The sequence below is a fragment of the Lissotriton vulgaris genome, chromosome 10 (genome assembly GCF_964263255.1).
Source record: "Lissotriton vulgaris chromosome 10, aLisVul1.2, whole genome shotgun sequence".
NCBI lineage: Eukaryota > Metazoa > Chordata > Amphibia > Caudata > Salamandridae > Lissotriton > Lissotriton vulgaris.
Genome location: NC_141698.1, coordinates 168,465,399 through 168,489,700, shown reverse-complemented (window position 1 = coordinate 168,489,700; position 24,302 = coordinate 168,465,399). Strand labels below are relative to the sequence as shown.

General features: G+C 49.6%; 1 protein-coding gene across 1 annotated transcript in view; it reads left to right on the top strand.

Moving 5' to 3' along the window:
• LOC147684910 (uromodulin-like) overlaps window positions 1-24,302 on the top strand; it is a 566,426-nt gene that overhangs the window by 491,371 nt on the left and 50,753 nt on the right. Inside the window, exons 15-16 of the mRNA XM_086940797.1 lie at window positions 6,804-6,963; window positions 7,059-7,143. Coding sequence (XP_086796923.1) covers window positions 6,804-6,963; window positions 7,059-7,143 — 245 coding nt within the window. The remainder of the gene's footprint in view (window positions 1-6,803; window positions 6,964-7,058; window positions 7,144-24,302) is intronic.

The window sequence follows — 24,302 nt, the reverse complement described above, 5'->3', positions numbered from 1 at the left end:
AGCCAAATAAGTAGGTAATTTTCTAACACATCTGTGCAATTGATGGAAGGCGCCTTGGTCATGCAGAACAAAACACCCTCCTCCCCTCCCCTTCCGGAACCCTGTGGTAACTACCTCCTTCCTACTCCGCTCCATGCGCTGCACTGGTTTCTGTGAACTGAGGCGGACAATTGACAGATTGAGTTGGGGCGGCATCCATTACTTCACCACGTTTTGCGGGCTCCAACCTTGTCTGTCATGACTGACCTTCATCACCTGGTGGCCTCCTGCAGCCAGATATCACCTTTAGGTCAATGCACAGGGCAACTAATCTGATTCCCAACTTTCTTCCGTATCCTCTTCGGCCCTCACCGCATCTGTCAACGCCTCCCAAGCCCTCACAAAATCCAAAAGCATCCTACACTGGAGTGCCTCCCTTAGTAATGTGCACCCATCCCAGAATGCCCATGGGAAATTAGGTCAGCCCTCCAGTGCTCCACCTTGAGGCCAACAGTGTCTTTCCGTTGCCTTGTTATTCGCCACTTGGCCAGAACCTAGGCCAGATCAATGAACCAGGACATTACTCTATATTTAGCCAGCCAGGGAAAGATCCCCAGCAAACATCACCTATGGGAGAGGCTCAATGTGCGCTCTGTGATCTCAGCCAGTAAGTGAAACACCTTGGACCAGTGAGAGGTCAGATGGACACAGCTCCACAGCATGTGGGGTAGACCGCCATCCCCAACATGGCACCAAGGACACTCATGCACTGCAAGTGGGAAGTAGGTGTTTAGCGTTTGGGGGGGTAAGATAGGCCCAATGAAGAATATAATAGTGATTGAGCTTGAAACAGGTCATTGTGGGAAACCGTAGGGGCAGCTTCCCACATTATGAGCCAGTCGCTGTCTGACAAAGGAGACACCAAATCAGTCTCCCATCTCTCTTGCAGGTGAGTGAGATGCAATGCCATGTCTGCTCGTAGCACTTCATAAAGCTCCATTACCAGCTGCCGAGTGGCAGTAACATCACCACGAAAGTGCCAACTAAGTTGTGTTGGGGGTTCAGAATCCTGCCATCCTCATAGTCCTCGCACAGCTGCAGTCAGAGTCCCCTGCAGTAAAAACTGTCCTGTTGAGAGGTCGAGGTCCTCCCAGATGTCCTCGAAGGAGTGCAACACTCTATCTGCACAAAAACGCCTTCATGTGTCTACACCTGCTGCCACTCTTGCAGGCACCCGTACTTAGTTTTCCTGACTCACCTAAGCAGTCCTTGAAATAGCAGCTTCAGGAAATACGGAGCACACATCCGTGTCGGGTGGAGCGCTCATAGCCATTAGCGCCGGCATAACATTAGGTCCTGCCGCTGTATATGTCACCTTTTGAGTCATCGAACAGAGTTCGGAGTAGGGCCTGGTCAGGCACATTCGGGAGGCATGCTTCCTCCATGTTCCCCAGCCCTCAATACCACCCCAAACACCATTGCAGTTGGGTCACCAAGTATTAAGACCCGAAGTTAGGGGAACCCATCCCCCCCATGTGCAGCTTCACACTGCAGTGTAGCCAATTTCAGTTGCAGGCACTCCTTGTTCCAATTGAGGTTAATAAGGATTGTGTCCAGTTCCCACTCCTCCGGGTGCAAGCACTGGAAGTACAGTTTAGAAATGAAGCAGACAGGGCAAGAGATTGGAAGCAAGCATCAGATTCCTGCATTAGCCCAAAATACCACCACCGCTAATCCCACATTACCCTCACAGAATTTAGGGACAGTTTGATGCACCCAGATCCCCAGGTATTGCACTGCTCCATCTTCCCAGTGCATGCTGCAGACATTTGTGGGTTTGCGCAGGTCTGCTCAGGCCAGTAATAAGCTGGGCTTGAGCCAGCTGACGCGCAGGTCAGAGGCCTCCCCAAATCCCATTAGGAGTTGCACTGCTCTCTCAGGGTCTGTACATAAGTCCCATAGAAAGAGAACCATCTCATTGGCGTACAGGGAAATATAATAAGTTCCCCCACAAGACAGAATACAAGTGTAGAGCACACCAGTACCGTCCTGCCTATAAAGCCTATCCTCCACAGCTCGTCTAACTCCAGGTTTGGAGCCCCAAGCATGGCAGGGTTGGCCAGCCACGCCAATACGGAACAAGTCTTATCCCTTTCATTGTGTTGCACAAATGATATACTCCCTGTAATCAAAACAGCAGAGACGCACCACTTGTTCTGCCACCTTCAGTTTGGCCTCCAGTAAGGTCTCCTGGAGATCCAGGTTCTCAGATCGTAGTTGCTCCAACTCTCAGAGCGATATGTAGCAATCTCGGTCAGCAGGGTGCGCAAACTCCAGCTGACTCCAATATACACTTGACTCGGATGACTACCTGAAAGGCCTCCCATTCCTTGAGTGGCAAAGATGCAGAACCCTTATTTTTGGGAAAATGCTATTGGATACCCTCCTGGATGGTCTCCTGGAATGCTGAATCATTCAAACTGACAGACTTCAGACACCAGTTTGGGATGCACGTAAGCATGTGGCCCCATTGCATAGATAAAAAAGAGGTTTATGATCAGAGAGGGTTCTAGACAAGTACTCTACTCCGAGATCACATCAACTATATCGGGCAAGCAGAGGAAAGTATCCAGATGAACACGCAGTGCTTGTACAGCAGATGGTAGGAGTAATCTCCTTCTTGCGGATGGTAATGGCACCACCAATCTACTGCCCCATGGGGCGCAGCCAGTCGAACAACTTTCCGGCGAGTTGGATAGCATGGCGGTCCTGCAGTGCGGGATGCGATCTATCCTAGTCCACTTCAGCTACACAATTAAAGTCGTCATTGATAATAAGGATCTCGGCCATTAGAGGAGCTAGCATAATGGACAACGCATCAAAGAAGCTGCCTGGTCTATATTCAAAGCAAACACAAGGAGATGATGGACAGAATGCTGAAACTTTTCAAACATTCACCCCCATGCACAGATCTGGGTTGAATCCATCATCATTCTCTAGCTCACTTTGCCACCCCAGTTCAGACACAGCTATATGCAAATCAGTCTTGACCCTTTGACTCATGGGAACAGTCCAGCCCGAACTGCCAAGCCCTATCTTCCCTGGACCAGAAACAAGCATCCTGGGACCAGTTTCGGGGCTAACAGCCCTCATCAGCCAGACTAGCTTGAATACAGTGGCAACGTGGGCAAGGGACGCACGTCTGGTCATACCCTGCCGACTTAGGGCGAACAAAGCAAACACAAGGGGATGATGGACGGAGTCCTGAAAGATTTCAGACACTCACCCCTAGTCACAGATGCATGGAGAATGGACAATGCCCAGTCACACTCCAGCAGAATCTAGAGGGGAGGCAGATAACTGCATGATCTCAAAAACAAACACCCCAAGATCCCTGCCCTAGGATAGCAAGGCAACATCCTCCAATGTAAACAAAAACACACAAAAAAACAGTCACTAAGGCATAGAAACCACCTACTTTGCGCTTTATGGGGCAACAGCGGTAAGATGCACCCCCAACGAAAGGGGAGTGTCCCAGCAGAGCAACTCACCATTCAACCAAATCACCTGGTCAGAACATACACCCCCATTGCATGCACCCCTCTGAACAAGGAAGGCAGGCATCCCCCAAGACTCCCCCTTTTTCTCCCACTCTAACACTAGGCCAAAGTTTTAGTGCAGATCGTCAGCAGCCTTCAGAGTTAGACACAGCAATTTCTCAGGAGAAGTGTGGCTCAATGGTTAGAGTGGCAGACCCTGATGCAGAGGTCTGGCCCGGGACCAGGGTTCAATTCCCGCCTCGTCGGGTCTTGGGCTCAAAAAATTCCACGGACCTGATTATTCTCACCTCGTGCCTATTCCAACCATGGAGTCCCACTCTGCAACTCTGGGCAATAGCTTGCTTAATCTCCACAACGGCCCCCACAACGCTAAGGATGCCTGGCCTCCACCTTGGGGGTGCCCAGGAGTGGATTGGACGCCTCACAGGGAAAGCCAGGATGGGTTCCACAGCGGTATTCATACAAGCGCCTTGAGACCCTTGCGGGTGAGTAGTGTGCTATACAAGTATCAATTTACTACTATGGGCGGTGTCCAGAGTGGAGTCCTTACATGGCACCAGTTCATGTCCCCCACATCATGTCTTGAAAGTGAGGACAGTCTCCCGGAGTCTAAAGTTGTGAACTTTGCAGCCAGATCTACTGCGTCCTGATGATCACGCTGAACCTTAGCCACTGCAGGTGGGCTGTCTCACAAGCATTTGGCAAAGGGCCAAGTCTGGGACATTGCACACTGCCTACCGGTGGTTTTAGCTCCAGCCAGTTTCAGACCTTTTGGGGGTCCGAGAAGAATGTAATCCCTTGAGCAGTGAATACCTGAACTCTGGCAGGGTACATCACGGCATATCTAATGCCCAAGTCAGGATGCTTATTCTTCTGGCCTCCATACACAAGACCCTCTGTCTCTGAACTGCCAGGGTAAAGTCAGGGAAAATCATAACTTTATGTTTTTCAATTTTCAACTCAACAATCGCCCTGGCACATTTGAGAATGTGATTGCAATTCTGAAAATGGAGGAGGCATACAACTGTTGGCCTATGCACCTCATCCCGGGGTGGTGGGGATGCTGTCACTCAATGCACCCGATCCAGGGAACAGAAAGGGACATGCCCTCCAGGGACACCACTCACCTGAGCCTGTCCTCCAGGAATGTTACTATGTCTATTCCCTCCACACTCTCATTGAGTCCCACTGCTCGAATATTTTTCTTGTGGCCACGCCCCTCAGACTCTTCTGCCTGGACCTTCAATACCCAGATCCATTTCAGTAGACCCTTCAGTTTTATTCTTCTGATCTCCAGCGGCCCTGACACCGTTGTGGTCCCAGTGGGATGGTGCACAGTGGGCACACCAAATCTCTGCCCTCTGAAGCAGGTGAACAAACACAGTGCAGCAGAGTCCTACGAGGATCTCCCCAGGGTTCGGTCACTGCCTCCGCCTGAGAGCGAGCCCCAGAACGATCACCAAATGCAGCACAGGTGCGGTGAGAGCTCCCAAGTACAAAACAGTAGCAGGCAGTGGCAGAAGCTGAGTGAACGAGGTCCAAGTACTTAGTCCCCCTTGCAGCCCTCACATATAGCAGATGGGAACCCTGCTCGTAATGTAGGAGGATGGCCCAACAGTGCCCAGGGACAGCAAAAGACTCCCGGAGGTCACAGGGAGGTTACAATAAGCACAAGGTCTCAGTCCCTGCCACCAGGCAGGTAGTACCGCACACTCACTAGCTGCCCAGGTAAATCTGCTTCACTGCATCTGCAGGACCGGTGACTTTCCACACCCATCAGCTTCAACAGCACTCCACAAGCCATCAGAGGGGTAGCAAGGACTCCCCCGAGCTGCACAGACCTTCTTACTAAAATCAGCACTTAGGTTGCAGTCCATTGCTGCACTGTCAGGCCTCAGACACTCGATCCACTGATCCCACAAGCCATCCCACAAGCCTCACCCCCATGGCCAGGGATCCAAGGGATGCACCAGGTGGTGCCAGCTGTCAAGCAGCATGTACAACCCCCGTCAGGCTCCCCAGGGGATCGCAGCTGCTCTCCATTGCTCCAGCTTGAGCCGCCTACCTCCTCCTCTGAATTGCCTCTGCTTATTACCGTACAGGGTGCCCCCGGTCAAGCGTTGGTCAGGGACCACTTCCCTCTCCACCTCTAATGCACCGTGACAGGGTCCCTTCCAGCTGAATTAGGTTCTTCGGGGCACGCCCCAGTGACCGCTAAGTCCAGGCGCCACCATTTGTGTGCAGCCTGGATTGCAGAGCCAGCCGGGTTAGCGTGTGGGCCGGAGAAAACAAGATTGCACAATCTATGTCTCTCACTTGGTAAAGCAGGGGTATTAAATGCCGCCCCAAACCTTCCAAGCTACAAGGGCATCAAATGACATCAGAATAGGGCCAGATGAGAGAGCATCGACGGGAGGCCCATAATCCACGTCTTAGCCCATTTGCTTCAGGCCATGGCCAACTCAATAAAATAGATAAGAAGGCTAACAAATCTTTGAATAGAGACTGGCTATGGAACGTATTTCCTCAATTAAGACAGACAATAAATTACACTTTAAGATAGCCAGTGCTAGAATTTCTATACCAAAGTAAAAGTACATGCCAACCAAAAGATTTAGAAGAATCCTCAAATAATTAAATAAAAAATTAAAGTAAGTAAATTAATGGTTTGTCTTGGCGTCTCCTATCTGTATCTCCTTTAAAAGGTAAATAGGGTGACTTAATCTATATGGAGTGAAGTCTTTGTCCTACAAGCTGTGTAGAGATCTCAGTAGTCTTGACAGACCCATTGAACTGTTTTAGCAACACAGAACAGGATTTTCTGCTGAATGACAGGTATTTCCTTGTGAAAGACATTCCCTACATGCAGTGCTCAGTGACCCAACATGTTTCATTGAGTGCTTCAATCCCTGCAATATCCTACTATTTCTTTAACCCATGGGCTGTGTTCTGCTAGAGCCTTAAACATGAAATTCTAACCAAAACCAAACCTCTATGAGGGTTTTGTGAGTTATACCAATTCTTTTAGCTTTTGCATGCACAATGTTGACCACGGGGTACAATCGTGGCTGACCGCTCACAGTTTTCATCCATCAAATGTCAATAAATCAAGCACCATTGATTTGGGTAACAGTAACCAACCTATTATGAAAAGTGGAGCAGTTTTAAGTTTTAACTATTGGGATGTGTCTGTTGGAGTTTGTACTTTAAGAGCTATTACATCTTCAAACGAGTGCCCAAACTTTTATGATTCTGTTTCCACAGCTGTCCAAATCCTCAGGATAATACAGTCACAGTTATTCAGAATGGTGGCTATTCACTAGGACAGTTTTCTGTCCAGTTGTTTAAATTTAATAGTTATTACAGCTATGTTTATATGCACTGTGAAGTGAGCTTCTGCGACTATGACACCAACTGCACACCCGTAAGTACCAAATTGACAACAATAACGTGAATTACTCCATGTAAAGGAAAAATGGCCATGGTCTCTATAACAGAAGTTGTGCTTTTTTTAAATAGGATTGTTCCGGGTCAAGAGCTCTCCAGATCCCTTCTAATGCAACAGGAAATTATACACTAAAGATTGGGCCAATAAAAAATTCTGGTAATTTATGTTTTTTTACTATCACTCAGTTTGTTATTTGCTACTTTTTGCTTTACATGGACTCATCACCACTCTAGATTGCGTGTTCACTTTCCTTCCTTGAGGTTTGTATTTCATCACAACCCATGAAGGCTGTAGAGGAAAGCAGTTGTTGATCTCTGGCTGGGATGACATAAAAGTGAAGAGCTTAATTCACAAACATTTCAGGAGTAAGTTAGGAGCACGCCATACTTACTACATGAACTCAGCAGTAGGTCAGGAGTACTCCAAGAGTAGGTCATTGGAATCTTGGTGTTTTGGCCAGTGTTCTGAAAATATTTTCATATGAAGCTAAATCTAGCCATTTAGGTGTTCCAGGAATTTTCTACAAACTACAGAAACATTGTATTCAAATAATTGTGTAACCTAATTTAGATGTTAAGTTTGAGACTCACTGACAGAAAAATATATGGAAAATCAAATAGTACACCTGAAACTCATGAACAAAGCTTAGTTATATCGAATATAGCTCCTACAAGGTCCTGTCACAGTTTCACTGGCCTATTTTAAATACACATTATACATATTACCTGTAGGTTTCCCTTTGTCATCCACAGTCTTCACCATGCAAGGATGGATCCCACCCAAGAGACAGGTAGTGTTTAATGCTGTACACATTACACAATAACCATACAGAACACCAAACTAAGGTTTTTATTACTAAAAACCATTTTATCACTGCTACACCACACACCCTCTCCCGTCCTCTTCCCTTCCATGGTACCCCATTCTGAGGGGGAAATGTTCCTGTTTTCTGTTGAGAGAAGGACATGGAGCATCTTAATTAAGTTAAGTGCTTATGCTTATCTTCTGTTTGTTTTAGGGTTTTAATTATTGCTTATGAAATAAGCTCTATTTAAGTACCAGGCATTGCTCTCTTGCTGGGCCCACTTTGCTTGCTGTAGCGGCAAGTGGAGCATCTATCGGTTGAGCACGCGGCATCGGAGGGCCTTGTATCAGCAGGTGTCCTTCGGCAGACTGTTCTAGCTTTCAGAAAGCGGATTACAGTCGAGGATGGTAATTGGTTTGAACTGAAGGGATATTTGTTGGCTTTAGCAAAGCGGGCCATTGTTATTAATACCATGGATGGGAAGAAAAGTGTCTCAGAGAGGCATTATATTGATGATGGTAAAGCTGGACCTTCCAGAATTGAATCTTTCCTCTGCTGAACTGCAAGATGCTGTTGACAAGGCAAGTATCATTGCATGGTCATGGCAACAGCCTCACCTGGAGTGATACAGATAGGACCTGTTCACAAAGTTAAACTTACATGTGAGCAAATCTACTCATGTAAGATTACTCTCACACTTTGTTGAAAATGTACAACTTTAGGCTAGTCACCATTTCCGAGAGTAAATTTACTACTCAATGTTAACTTCATCTCCTAAATTTAGTGGGTGAAGCCGAATTTCCAACTATAAAGTTACTACATTTTCACACAGAGGTGGAGATCTCCACCACCAGGCGACGATCGTCCTATGGTAAAGTATTGGAATTTCTTTTTAAAGTTTATTAGTACAATGGAATACTGAGAACTGGACCACAAAAAGCAGTTCAGCTGAGTCGGGAGAGAATGGGGCCTAACGGGCTAGGGCGGTTAATCTTAAATCTGGGGAGCTGGGTTCAAGTCTCGGCAAGGATGCTCAACATCCTGTGAATCTGGGCAAATCACTTAATTTCCCTGTGCCTAACAAAAAAATAAATGTGTCCTTGTGTAACATAACTGGTCCTTATATAACGCTACCTGATTTATTTATTCAAGCATCATATTTTGAATTAATTTAAACACATTTTTTTTATATTATTCATAAAGTAAAGTAATGTTTGTAAATTTAAAATAGGTCAATTTGTTTTAAAATAAAATACTATTTATGTTTTATTTATATATGCATTTTGTAACATTAAATCAAATTTATTTATATATCCTACGGAATTTCATATTAAGACCCTTTGGCCATTATTTTCTGTTGGAGTGTTTTGTAGTACCAGTGGTTGGCTACACGTAATACTGGATTTACTCCAGGTCTGAGCTGTAGTACATTTATCACTATGTTGTTTTGTTTTTTAGCTGTAGCAACTATAGAAGTGGAGTTTGTAAATAGAAATGACTTAGCATTCTGTGGGTGGATGCATGTCCCTCCCTAAACCCCTCCTTAGTCCACCTTTAACCCCTCGAATTTAGTAGTACGTATTTCCCATTTCCCAGCCGCTTCAATTTACTACTGATATGTAGAAGTATGTGGGCTATGATCTCCACAGTTGTGGCAGAGATTTTCATTCAGAACAGATGGGATAGTTGAAGACAGAGACATCGGCACATACATTAATGAATAATATTATGTGTATGGGAATAGTACTATTTTAGTACTACTAAATGTACTACAAAGTGATACCTTGACCACTGGGTCAAGGCCAGCACTCTCCCCAGCAGCTCCGCCTGTCTGCCGGTCTCCAGCCTCCAGCTCTGTGCCCTCCATTTAGGGTTCAAGCCAGCAGCCCATCCCTGCGCCGCTGTTCAACTCCTGCAGTCTGCCTGTTGTTGTCAGAGGCCCCCCTGTCCCTCTGTGTTGCCCTCGTGTGATTATATTCTGTTCCTGCTAATCTGTAATTTTGTTTTTTTTCTGCTCACTTTAGTTTCTGTCAGTGTTAGTTTTAGTTTCTTGTTTATTTTGCTTCCCTGTGTGCTTGCATAGTTTTCCCACCGCTGCTGCCCCTGTGGCCCCGCCCCCGATCCGGCCCGCTCCTGCCCCAGACCTCTGCTCCCGCCCCCTTCATATGGCGACTGCTGTCGCGCCGAAGGCGCGCCTAAGGCAAGCCCGTTTGCGCCTGTCCACGCCTGGACCGCACCCAGCGCCAGACCTCCTGTCCCCCGCGAGTGCCACAACACCTGACACTGCTACAATGCCAACACCCTTCACGCACTCAACGCCGGCCAATCCTCCACCTGCTTTAAGGCCACTCTGAAGATCACCAATGGACCCTTCACCGGCAGAAACTGCAGTTACACCTGCCAGCGCACATCCTGCCCACCCCACCAAAGCAGACCACAACCATCTCAGATGCATACTACTCAACACACACTCTGTCCACAAGCACGCCGTCGAACTCTGGGACCTGCTTGATTCATCCTCCCTAGACGACGCCTTCCTGACGGAGACCTGGATGAACGTCTCCTCGGCGCCCGACATAGCCATAGCCATCCCGGATAGCTACAAGATCACCCGCAGGGACTTAGACAACAAACCAGGAGGAGGAATCGCCATCGTCCACAGGAACACTATCAGAACTTAGACTAGCACCGAAGATTCCATCAGAAGGGCCAAACAACAACACTTTCAGATCCACGTCAATCACAACATCACCCTCTGAGGAACCCTCGTCTACAGACCCCCCGGGTCCCTGACCGCAGTTCAGCGACTCCATCACAGACCTCATCAGCATGCACGCCCTTGCCCCCACAGACTACATACTCCTCGGAGACCTGAACTTCCACCTCGAGAACGCAAATGACAGCAACTCCATAACCTTGATCGACAACGTTGCCAACATCGGACTCAAACAGCTCGTCACAACACACACACACTCCGCCGGACACACCCTCGACCCCATCTTCACCGCCAGCAACCATGTCACCTTCAGCCACACCACCGAACTTCACTGGACCGACCACCACTGCATCCACTTCTCCTTCGAGAGGCACACTCCTCCCTCCTCCCTGGCTCTCTCACCAAGGACCCAGCCACCGCCAAATCCAACCTCCACGAGGGAATGCAGGCTGTCGCAGAGTGGATAAAGACCAGCTGACTGAAACTGAACTTTGACAAGTCGGACATCCTCATCCTCGTCTTCACCCCCTCCACATTGGACGACTCATGGTGGCCGGCCACTCTGGGAACTGCCCGACACCCACCAACCACGCTCGCAACCTGGGGTTCATCCTGGACTCAACGCTCTCTATGACCCAGCAAGTCAACGCGGTCTCCTCCTCCTGCTTCAACACCCTCCGCATGCTCCGCAAGATCTACAGATTGATCACCACCGAAATCAGAAGGACAGTCACCCATGCCCTCGTCAGCAGCAGGCTGGACTACGGCAAGGCCCTCTACACAGGAACCAAGGCCAAACTCCAGAAAATACTTCAACGCATAAAAAACACCTCCCCACGCCTCATCCTCTAAATCCCTCGCCACAGCCACATCACCGCCCCCCTGAGAGACCTGCACTGGCTCCCGGTCAACAAGAGGATCACCTTCAAGCTCCTCACCCACAGTCACAAAGCACTCCACAACGCCGGACCAGCATACGTCAACGAACGACTCACCTTCTACACCCCAAACCGCCAGCTTTGCTCCACTGACCTCGCCCTTGCCACCATCCCACGCACCGCCGAATGACCACCGGCGGCAGATCATTCTCCCACCTTGCCGCCAAGGAATGGAACACCCTCCCCACCCCCCTGCGACAGACCCAGGACCTGCTGACCTTCAGGAGACTTCTCAAGACCTGGTTGTTTGATCAGTAGCTGCTCCCCCCCCTAATGCCTTGAGACCCTCACTGGTGAGTAGCGCGCTTTACACATGTTTGATTGATTTATTGAAAATGCAGTTTATGAATAGGTCGATATGAGTCTGAGCCTCATAGGGCAAAAGTATCTCAAGATTTCCAATTGCCTGAGGTTATTGCCCGAGTCAAAGAGCACCTGGGCTTTCATGTTCTAGAAGTTGTAGCATATCCTATAGGCATATTTATTTCCTCCTTCCTGTGTGTGAGAATATGGATTATTAATTGAAGTGGCTTGTAGTCCTTTTCAAGCAATAATGGCTCAATCTTGCACAAAGTCTATTTAGGTTTCATCATCAAATCTTTATTTTGGCATAATGCCATTAAAGAACAGATAAAAAAGACAATTCAAATTGATACAAAACATTATAAGTTACATATACATAAAAACAATCACTAAAAAAGGAATCTAAAATGCATTAAGATAGACCACCGACCAGACAGGTATGTTTCTGTAAGGAGGACTTTAAACATCATGTAAAAGATTGTTCAAAAGGTAGGCAATGTGCTGAGTTAACCTCACATTCATAAAGTGCAAATTTAACAGGAAAACGGGGCACAACATTTTATGACCATGAAAATTAACAGTTAATGATATGCTGCATAAGCCTCTATGTCACCTGATTTGGTTGACGGGGAACTAATTTTCTGCCTGAGTCACCACATAGAATAAGGAACATAGAAGCAGCAAAAACTGTATATTGGTTTGTATCGGTTTGCAGAATCCTGTAGGCTTCCACATGCTGCCTGGTTCCTAGATTGCAACATAACTGGAATTATCCATTTGGTCCTAACCTTCTTATACGCTGACAAAAGTAAAAGACATGTACCTGTGATTCAGACGAGGTTCCACAGGATGGCATAATTGATCTATTGTTCTTGTCATGCGGGCCCAGCAGGCAGTGAATGTATGCAGTGGCAGGGTCCCAAATCTAAATTGTATGAATAGCTTCAAAGCCAGTGCATGTTGGATCTCGCCGAGATGCTGCTCTGCTTTATAATCTTCCTTCCTCAGGAGAAAAATATCTGTCAAGGAGCCGAAAATAGTCCTATTAAAAAACCCTCAATTTAAGCACTGTGAAGGATCTCTGTAGGGCCACCTTAGAAATAGGAAAAGAATCCCCCTTGGGTCCTCCCATAACCTTTAATTCCCCATTATCCTCAAGGTCTCTCTAACATACTTTAGCCAGGGAAGAGCACTAGGCCCCCAAAAGACTAAATACTTCCTTCAGCCCTTGTTGATTGGAGTGTAGCTTTAGGGCAGCCCATATCCTTCTCCAGTATAGGATTGGTTTAAAACCGGACCCACCTAAGACTGGTCTTGGTCCCACATACAACGCAGTGGCGGCAGCCACCTATCTTAAGTGGTAGGGTTATGGCGTGGCGGGGTGGAGAAAAAATATCAAAGTAAAAAACAAAAAGACTCGCTGGTTCTCTCCTCGGATGGTAAGGGTATGGGCCCTCAGGGCACATGCTCCACACCCAATCCAGACGCTGCTGAGGAGTATTGGGATTGGTCTGAGTTGCCTATTTGCTGCTCAGATGGTGCATTGGAGCCTGTGGGGTTTTTCCAACTAGATGTAAAATGCAGTTGGGTTGGAGAAATATAAGTGCGCATGTGTGTTTGGCCAGCCTAGGACGGCCGGCCTGCCAAACACACACGTGCACTTATAAGTGCACACTAATCCTCCTCCCTAACATGCCAACCCCATTCTATACTTATTGAGGGGCTCAGACAGACAGCATAAATAAAATGATAATAACATTGTGTTATTATCATTTTATTTATCATCAACCGGGGCGGGCTTTGGGGTGATGCTCATCAGCCATTATGCTTCAGCCACCCCTGATACAACCTGACGGAAGTAGTAGAGAACTAATCTGGAGGTCTAGCAGCTGCTGCAGGAATCGGCTCTCTGAGATCACAAGGGCAATTGCATCCTTGGGGCCCCATAACTGAGCCCTACAGAGAGCATCACCCAGGGCTTGGTGTTCATAAACCTTACTTACCTGCAAGATAGGTCTGGAGTAGGAGCCCCTCTGAACTTTTTAAAGCCCCCCCATGTGATCTAATTTAAATCCACAACATTAGATGTGTGTGGTCCACTCCAAGTGCTCAGTGAGGGTGATCCCAAGGTATTCAAATGTTTGCACCCGCTCAAGAGGTTTAGCCTTCAGAGTGGGGTTTGATCTAGTATTAGGATGGGGTTAAGCACCATATATTTTGTTTTTGCTGCATTGATTTCTTAGCCCCTCAGTCTACAGAAACTATTGAATTTATCTATAATGTACTTTAGCCCCATGAGAGATTTGTACAAGAGGAGCTCATTGTCTACAAACATTAGGATGGGGACCTTCATATTAGCTAATCTTGGGGCTTCACTCTCATGTTTGGTGGTGTATCAAAACATTGATATAGCGTGTGAAAATGGTTGGGTAAATAACACAGGCCTGTCTAAATCCCCTCTTGACAGGAAATGTCTCCATCAATACTTCGAGTCGATCCCTTCTAACTTGGACAAAGTTGTGGTTGTGAAGCCTGATGATCATGCCTAGGGAATAGTTAGGGATCCCCGAATTGGCTAACACTTGCCAGAGCGTGGACCTGGGCACCCAAATTAAAGGCAGTTCGTAGGTCCACAAACACCACATATAACTGCCGCCCTAAAGGGCTGCAGTTTTCCAGTATGACAGCTGAAGCCTAAGCACTTGGTCGATGGTGGAGGTGCAGTCGTGAAAGGCAGCTTGTAATGGAATGAGTATGATAGTAGCCTCCATCCAATCCTGAAGTCTATCTAGAATGATTCTGCTGAGCAGCTTTTGTGTACTGCTGAGCCTATAGTTGGTTGGTAAGAGAGGGAAGCCCCTTTTGTAGATTGGTATGATTTCAGCACCAGCCCATGATGGGGGACTGGGTAGCCCATTCATAATGGCTTTAAAGTATAGCGTAAAACATGGTCCCCAAACATGAATCTCAGCAAGAAACAAGTCTCCTGTTGATCTTTTCTATCCCTGATGCCTTGTTTGGAACTATCTTCTTTTTTGCTGAGCCCACTTCCTGGTTCGTGATAATTGGATATTCTATGCTTTCAGTTTCTTCACCAGACCCTAGGTTGAGGGAACACATCTCTGCTTGGATGGAGGCACAGTCTCCTGCCACCACAGAATATAAGATAGTAAAGTGTTCTATCTAAGTGAATGCAGCAATAAGCAATATTGTTGCCAATGGGACAAAAACCCTCCTTACCCCCTGTGGCTACTAGATTCCAAGCAGTGCGGTATTCACCCTCTTTTGCTGAAGCTAAAAGCCCTTCCCAAGTTCCTTGATCCCATTTCTTTTTTGCTTCAGAGATGACCTTTTTGTAAGCCAACCTCCTAACCGTAACCATCTCTTTGTTTTGCTGCTTAATAGTAGCAATTATGGCAAACTTTGCATTCATGCAAGATTGGTTAAACCAAGAGGGAGGACTTCTCTTGCTTCCTGCAGATGTAGCTTTAATGAAAAAATTATTCTTGAGGCCCTCAGACATTCACTCATGTAATTCCCCAATCTTCTGTAATAACTCACTTTGAGCTCGGACCAAATCCATTCTCAGCAGGTTGCAAAGGATAAACTCCAATAGTTTGTACATTTGATCCAACCAGATCTTGTGAGTATATAATGGTTCTCTATTTTACTCTGCACCTATTAGAAGATAATTGAATCCTACTTTCAAGGGGGTCAGGTCACCTGGGAGCTCTAGGATAAGGACCAAGGTCTTGTGGTCGCTGTTGTGCCTAAGTGTGACTGCCATATAAATAAGACACGGCCAAAGTCCTACATCTATCAGTATATAATCTATAAACCTGGTACTATGAATGTGAGTAAATGTGTGCTTCCCATCTATATCATTTGATTACACGTGCTAATGAAATGTAATGTTTTAGAATTAATATGTTAAACCGTAGGGCTGGGGGGACCAGTTTCTACTAGGGGGGTTGTTAATTCAGGAATGGACCATTCTCTATCATCCTCCTGCGTAAGAGCATTAGTACTGCTGTCCAATGGCTAAAATTGGCAATTAAAATAGCCACCCACAATTTTGAATACTCTTTCTGGTAGAGAGGCTAGGTGTGTTGACACTACAACAGTTGGAGATTCACTTTTATTCCACACAGGTCAAAGATAAACATTGTAACGTATAGGACTATAGAGGGGAGAATGTTAAACATATGCATAAGATATCATCGAAGGTGCTCACAATCTCATTAATAACACACCCAAGGGTGGCGTTGAACCAAGTCACAAGTCCCTCTGATGGTCTGCCCATACCCTGTGCAATTGCTTTGTTGCTATACTTAGCTAATCCCACATGATGGGGCTGTATGTTTAGCCATGTCTCTTGGAAGAGACAGAGGGTGTGCAGATCTATCTACTCGGATGATGAATACTGTCCTCCAAATTGCAGGAAAGACAGGTCAGGTCTCAGAACCACTACCTGTGTTGCTGAACCTCGGGAAGTCCTTAGGACGACAGGAGCAGCAGACCGGTTAGCTTTGTTGTGGTGCCTGCTGATGCAAAGGAGTGACTCCTTCACTCTAAAGGAGATTTCTTCAGATGCCCTTGATGCCCACAGGTCTTCTGGAGAACCTGAGCAAAGCACATACACAGACAAGTCTGAAGACTTGAAGAACAGCAAGACCAGGAGCAGTAAGAGTCTTCTTTGATGCAGTATCAGTTCCAGGTGCAGACCAATGAAGTCCGATTGTCCAGATGGTCGAAGAGTGTCTTGGCTTCAGAGGTGAGTCTTGTTCCATGATGAATCTGAGGACCCCCAACAGGGGAGCCCTTAAATACCCAAGGAAAGGGTTTGAACGACTCTGAGATCCCTCTCAGAGGAGGGGCTGGACACAGGGAAGTAATTGTCCAGTTTCGCTCCAGAGCGGGAACCAAGGGTTCCTGAACTGTCTCAAACCAGAGAATGCAATGTGGGCACCACTAGTGCCCTTTAATGCATTCTGGTGGTGCTGGAAAGCGACCCCACCCCAGCCCAATATACTAAGTCCTGTGTGGGAAGTGGTCACACTGGCCTGTGACAAGAAACCTATTGTTCTATCCACCCCAGCCCGAACTCAGCTCAGTAGCAGGAGGACAGAATTGTGTCTGTGGTCAGTGGCAGCAATAGCTTGATGGCAGACCCTGAAGGGCTGTAACCAGAAGTACAGGGGGTTCCTCTGAGGAGCCCCTCAGTCAATGGGTTCATACCTCAAATACCAGAAACGGTGTTGCGGTATGCTTCTAACCTGTTTGATACCAAACATGACAGGTTCAGTGCAGCCATTATGAAGTTAGACATTTCTTAATGACTGGTGTTCTCTATATGTCTTAAAATGGCTGACTGCACTCACGAAGCCTGGAGAATCGACTCCCGGGTTTGTAGGTGTGTCCTGCTTATGCAGGGGCACACTTACACCTATAACCAAGCACCCTGCTCTTAGCACAGATAGGCCATCCACAGGGGTGTATTTTATGTTTTAAGTTCAGTGACCTCAGATATAAGGAAACTTATTTCTCTTCCAGGGGATACTCATCAATAGTCAAAAGCACTGAATAGTCACTGCCAACGTGCGGGGACCCTGAAGCACATAAAACATATATATTATTTATACATTTAAAAGTACAAAATACTCTAACGCATACATATATATGAATCAAGAAATCAAGCCTACCGCCATTAGGCTAAAATGCCAAAATTGAATTGAAGTTTTCATTTAAAATACGTATATACACTTAGCAGTTCTGTAACATAGAGCATGCACACTTTAGACTTTAGAAATATAGTCTTCATTTGAAAGGAAAAAATGCAAGGGCATTAAAAACGATAACAGGGGGGCGTGGCCAAGGTAGCCATCATGGCGGACGCAGCCTAAGAGAGCTCCGTCCCGGCGTTTGTATATCCGTCCATTTATCCTCAATCCCCCCCATCTGGCAGTACCTCGAAGGAGGGTCCCCGTGGCGGACATAGGCGGCGATACTGTGGAGCGGTCTTGGCTGACCAGGGGCACCGGAGACCGAGCAGAGATCCCCGGAAGCGGGGAGGCCTACGCTGTGCAGCGAAGCCCGGGGCCCCGAGTTTCGTGGACTCCGGTGCTTAGGGCGACTTCGAGGCGGGCCGCGAGAGGCGCCGGCCGGGCACCGGGGACAGAAGGTGTCCGACCGGAGTAGTCTGGCACCAACGGATCTACAGGAGACGTGGGGGAGCGATCAGTTATGGCAGAGCGTTGCCCAGGTGGGACTGGCAGCAACGAGACCTAGTGTGCCCAGCGAAGCCGGGGCCTAGATTTTGGGGTCTGAGGGGGGCCAAGCGGAGGGGGAGTCCTGAGCATCGACCGAGCCCCCCCTCCCGGCAGCCAGATCGGGCCGTGAGAGCGAGCAGGAGGCCCCCGCCTTGCAGGAGACCGTGCCGGAGGCCAGGCGATTGGAGAATATTGAGCCCTGGTGTAAGCAGCGACAGGGTGGCCTGAAGACGGCTGCGTAGCAAGGGACTGCACTCTGGAAGTTGGCGCTCCAGTGGAGGTGGCAATTTACCCTGGCGGCGGCGGGCCCGCAGGGGCACAAGTAAGGTGGTGTGCTCCCGGGCAGAGACTGTGTGTGCTCGAGTGGAGGGGGGGGCTCTAAGTATTGATGGGCCTCCCACCGGCGGCCGGCTCGGGCCGTGTAGCCTGGTGGACACTGCGGAGCCGGGGACTAGACCTTGGTGATTGGCGCATTCTCCTGACGGCGTAGGGCCCGTGGATCACGAGCATGGAGGGCTATTCCCTGACAAGAGACAGTGAGAGGTCAAGTGGGGGAGGGGTCCTGAGTATTGACGGTCCCCCTCCCCCCCCCGGCGGCCGGATCGGGCTGCGGATGTAATGAACGCAAGCGGGGAGCCCTCCTTCATGCAGGGGCAGTCCGGTTCCCGCTGGTCGACTGAGACATGGCGGAGGCGGTTAATGGCTGAGGTGAGCCGAGCCCAGGGGTGAGCGACAGATACAAGGGAATACACGCTCCTCTCTTGCCATCAGTGGAAACGGGCCTTGCTAGCAATGGATCATTGGGTCATGACATCGTGTGACCACAACGCCATTTTGTGACTGCTGCGGAGAAACTGTGTGGCGCTGACGGTGTGGCTGGCTAACATTGGCAAGGGACTTTAGGGGCAGCGCGCCTTGGGTGCAATTCGGACAACGGGCGGCAGCCACCCTTAGAGCCCACGAACAGTGTGATAATCCTGGGCCTGGCCCCCATCGGAAGACACGGCTGAAACCGAGTGACACGCCTGAGGAAACCGAGACCAGCCATGACCAGAGGAGGAAATAGGGATGGGGCTCCGAAACAGGGGCCCATGGACAAGTTTGCAGGCCCGAGCGGGGGATCAGGTGCCGCTGGTGGCCCCCAGACATTGGGGCCAGACAATGCGGCCCTTATGGCGGCATTCACACAATCCAGAGATATGCTGGACGCAAAGATTGGGGTGGTGGGGGCGGATGTTACCCTCTTGCGCCAAGACCTACTGAATGCTGTGACCCTCATTACCGAAGCCGAATCCAGACTTTCGGAGGTGGAGGATGGCATGGCGACCTTAAAGAAAAAAGTGGCCACTATGGAGGGGATTCAAGGGGGCCTAGTGTCCTGAGCTGAAGATGCAGAAGGACGGGCTCGGCGCAACAACCTGCGATTTGTCGGCTTTCCAGAAGGCTGTGAGAAAGACAACATGGAGGCCTTCCTGACCCAGTGGTTGGAGGGGTGGATGCCGGCGGACTCCCTCTCCCGCTGCTTCATAGTCGAGTGGGCACATAGAGCGCTCCTCAAGAAGCCACCGGTTGGCGCCCGCCCAAGACCTGTGATAGCTCGGCTGCTCAACTATCATGACCGGGACACTATTCTGCGACAAGCACGTGCCAAAGAACCCCTTATGTATGACAATCAGAAGATCCTAATATTTCCGGACTATACTAAACAAGTACAACAACAGCGGCAATCCTTTACAGCAGCCAAGGCGCACCTGCGCTATCTGAAAATTCAATACGCCTTACTCTTCCCGGCCCGTCTGCGGGTGGTGTATCGGTCTCGTACCCTTTTCTTCAACACTCTGGAGGAGGTGTTTAACTGGACCGACAAAACTGTTAGAGTCAGAGCACACACTCCACCTGGACATGACTGGGATTCATCCTCGACGGCGGCGCCACGGCAGCCTTCCCAGAGATCACGGAGTGCGAGCAATTGGAGGTCCCGGCCCAAGAAAAGTTCTCCTTCTGAAGAGTGGCCGGACGAGGGGCCTGATGCACCAGACACTCGGAAGCCAAATCCTTGAAATACCGAGGAGGACCAAAGGACACATTCTACAGTCAAACATGTATGATAGGCGAGTGATACTTCATAGCTCCTACTGGAGCCGACGGAAGTATTGGGGACTAGCTATATCCGATGCTGCACTGTTCCCAACAAACTGAGATGGGATGGGGGGGGGTAATGATCTGCCGGGCGGACACGTTCCTCGAGTTCAGAGACGTTTATTGCCCCCTAGGGGGTAAGTTGGGGGTTGAGTGTGTGGTTCATGGGGATCCATTGGAGTGGGTGGCTTCCGGCCTCCCGTTGGGGGTCGGAGCGCACCTGCACCGCAAAAGGTACTTCAATGTTGCTGAGGTATGGGGGGGAGGCTGGGAGTTGAGGAGTTGTTGGGCTGGGGGTTGATGTGGGGTTGGGGGGTGGGGGAGGCAGGAGCTCGGGGGGGGGGGTAATTCTCTACAGCACGATGGTTCATCAGGTACTTTTTGTGGGCAGGTGTGCAGTCTCAGTCCCCGATATCCGGGCGATTGCAGTTTCAACCGATAGATGGCGGTTAGTGGTCCCGAGCCAGGGCCCCCCAGGGCATCGCTGCGAATAGTGAGCTGGAATGTAAGGGACATGCTGGATAAAATTAAGAGGGGTGCTGTGCTGCGGCAGGGGAAAAAGGAGAAGGCAGACGTCCTGCTGTTGCAGGAGACGCACCTCCTGTGCACCAAAACCCTTAGTTTGCAGCGCTATGGCTATCAACAGGTCTACCATGCCGGTTTTATTAGGGGCTCCTGAGGAGTGGCGGTATTGATTCACCGCAGGGTGTCTTACGTCCACTCGACACAATGGATGGATGCTCAGGGCAGATACGTCTTTGTCAAAGGAGTGATTGGAGGTGAACCAGTGGTTTTCGGAAGTGTGTTTGCTCCTCCCCCGCTGCAGTGGTCACTTGTGGAGAAATTATTTACCATCTGGGCCGAGATCCCAGGCGTGATGGCTGTTATCGGGGGTGACTGGAATGATGTTATGAATAGTCAGATGGATCGCTGCAGACCCGGTGGTGAGTGGATGGTGAGTGCCCCTACCAGGTTGAGTGACATGGTGAGAGGAATGGGCTGGACGGATGCGTGGCGTTATCAACATACACATAGCCGGGAATACGTGTATGTCTGCAGCACATAAATCCTTCTCCAGATTAGATTACCTGTTCGTCCCCTGCACTCGGATTGGGAGGGTGGACTCGACGGCTATACTGCTGCGTGGTCTCTCTGATCACTCCCCTATTTCTATTAATCTCCTCCTTGACAAGAGGCAGCAGCCGTTTCGATGGCGCCTCTCTACCTGGCACCTACAACAGGACGACTACCAGTCTCACGTAAGGGAGGCCATAGCCCACTATTGGGAGGATAATGGGGGGTCGGAGACAGATGACAAGACCCTTTGGGAGGCTCTGAAGCCCACACTCCAAAGAGTCGATATAGCCTGGTGCGCGGCGGCCCATAGGACGCGTAGGGAGGGCCTAGAGAAGGCGGCAGATCGGGTCTGCGAATTGGAAGGGAGGTGCATGGCGACCGGGGATGACGAAGATGTGCGACGGCTGCTACAGGCGCAGTAGGATTTTGCATTTCTACATCTTGAGGAGTCACGTCAGGTGTGGCTGGCCCCGCAGAGCAGAATCTACCAATGGGGGGATAAGTCCAGCACGATGTTGTATAGGCTCTGCCAGGGCACATTCCAGGGGCAGACACTGCCGGCTCTTCGAAACGAGGCCAGAGATCCTTTGTTAGCTCCCGAGGAGATTGCAAACAGCTTTGCGCGTTACTATGCAGCGCAGTAGGCCCCTAGGGAATTCCTCCCAGTAGACGCTATTGATAAATTTCTCGCAGACCTCCCGCCATGGGCGATATCGGAGGAGGAACGGGATCGTCTCGAGCTTCCGTTGTCAGCGGAGGAATTAGGAAAGGCTCTTGGAGAATTGAATGCGGGGAAAGCTCTCGGACCAAAGGGTTGCTGCGCGAGTTCTTTAGGAAATACCACCTCCAGTTGGGGGGCGCGTTATAAGAGGGCACTGGACGCGGCCAGGGAGTGTGGCCACTTACCAGCGGATTGGAGGCATGCCGAAATAGTGTTTTTTTGTAAACCAGGGAGGCCTCCCGAACGTCAAGAATCATACAGACCCATATCGCTTCTTAATGTAGAGGCGAAGATATTGGCTAAGGCCCTCGCCAATCGCCTCCTTCCATATATCACAAACTTGGTCCATCCAGACCAAGCAGGATTTATGCCACATAGAGCGACGAGACACAACATTAGGCATGCTCAGGTGGCAATGGAGATGATGCGGGCCACAGGAACCCAGGCAGCACTTCTACTGGCCGACATTGATAGAGCCTTTGACTCGTTGAGTTAGGTCTACTTACATGCACTCCTGCCTCGCCTGAAGCTTGGAACCCAGTTTTTATCATACATACTACGACTGCTGTATACCGACTTGACGGCCTCAGTGAGAGTGGCTGGGGCTGTATCCAGTGCCTTTCCTATCGGACGGGGCACCCGACAGGGATGTCCCCTCTCGCCGTACCTGTTCTCCCTTGCCATGGAGCCCTTGGCGGCGTGGGTGCGCATAGACGCACAGATGAGGGGCTTTGAATGGGAGGCCGGGCCATCGGACAGGATCGCGCTCTACGCTGATGACGTGCTTTTCTTCCTCACGGACCTCAATAGGTCAGGACCGAGGGTCCTGGAAATTATGCGGGTGTTTGGGGAGGTATCGGGGCTCAATCTAAATGTGCGGAAGTCCACACTGTGGACACTGGGGGACAGTGCAAAGCTGGGAGCTTGGGCATCGGCTTTGCAGAGGGCGACTGGGGGCCTTAAGTATCTTGGGGTGTTCCTGACGGACATACCTGGAGTCTCGTGGGAGCGCAATGTCATTCCTGTCTGGGACCGGGTCCGGTCGGAACTGAAAACATGGTCCCGTATGCCCCCCAATCTCTATGGCCGCTCGGCCATTTTCAAGATGGTGGCCCTCCCACGCTTACTTTATCAACTACAGAACCACCCCTACCCCATATCGACGCAGTGGTTTCGCCAGGTCAATTCGTCGCTGAGCCAGTTCCTTTGGGCCGGGGGTGCGGTGAAAGTGGCGCTCCGTACCTGTTTTCTCTCCACGTATTGCGGCGGCTTGGCATCTTCGGATGTCCTGCCCTATTGCCAGGCGTCTCACTTGGTGGTATTGAAGGAGTGGTGGTATGGGGATCGGGGAGACCCAGCCTACGCCCTGGAGAGGTATTTGATGGAGCCTGACACCCTCCATACAGTATTGTACTCGGCTGTTAAGAGGAAGAGACTCCCGGTGGTCACTCAGGTGGTCTTCCAGATCTGGCGACAGGCGCTTCACCGCATGGGATGGTGGAACAGATTGACCGCGGAGACTCCATTGTGGCAGAACGGTCGCTTCCCGGCTCTGGCGTCTTTACAGGGGTTCCGCGGCTGGGCGCAATAGGGATCTCGGCGCTGGGCCATGTAATGAAAGGCACGACCCTGAAATCATTACAGGAGCTGAGGGACGAGTATAGTATGCCCCAGATCCAGTTCTTTAAATACTTGCAGTTCCGGCATGCCATCACTCCTGCCCTGGAGAGACTGGGCTCCGTACCTGAATTCAGCCCTCTGGAAGCTAAGGTATTCATTGGTGAGTTAGAGGATAAGAAAATATCCCGTATTTACCAATCTTTGGTCATACACTGCTCCTCCTCCCTAGATAAGCTGTGGACCACATGGGAGGGGGATGTGGGAGTTCTAGAAGAAGAAGATTGGAGGGAAGCCCTCGCCGCTCCTAGAGGTGCGGCCGTTGCAGTACGATTATGGTTCATCCAATTTAAATATCTACATAGAGCTTACTATATATACAAGAGAGAGGCTGTGACGAGCGGGCTTGATTGCGTCCCCTGAATGTCTGAGATGTGGTCCGGAGGTGGGCACCTTCCTACATACAGTATGGTCCTCTGGAGCACTGGAGAGATTCTGGACAGGTGTTTGGGACTGTTTGGCAGAAGTATTGGGTTGGGAGCACCCCCGTACACCGCAGCTGGGCCTTCGCCATGTAATGGAACAAGTGGGTGGCAACATTTATAAATGACATCTACTGCTCCTTGGCCTTACCGTGGCCAAGAGGGATGTAGCCCGTGCCTGGAAGGACCCCAGGGCCACCCAGTGGTAGTGTGGAAAAAGGGATTGGATTACTGTATGGGGTTGGAGT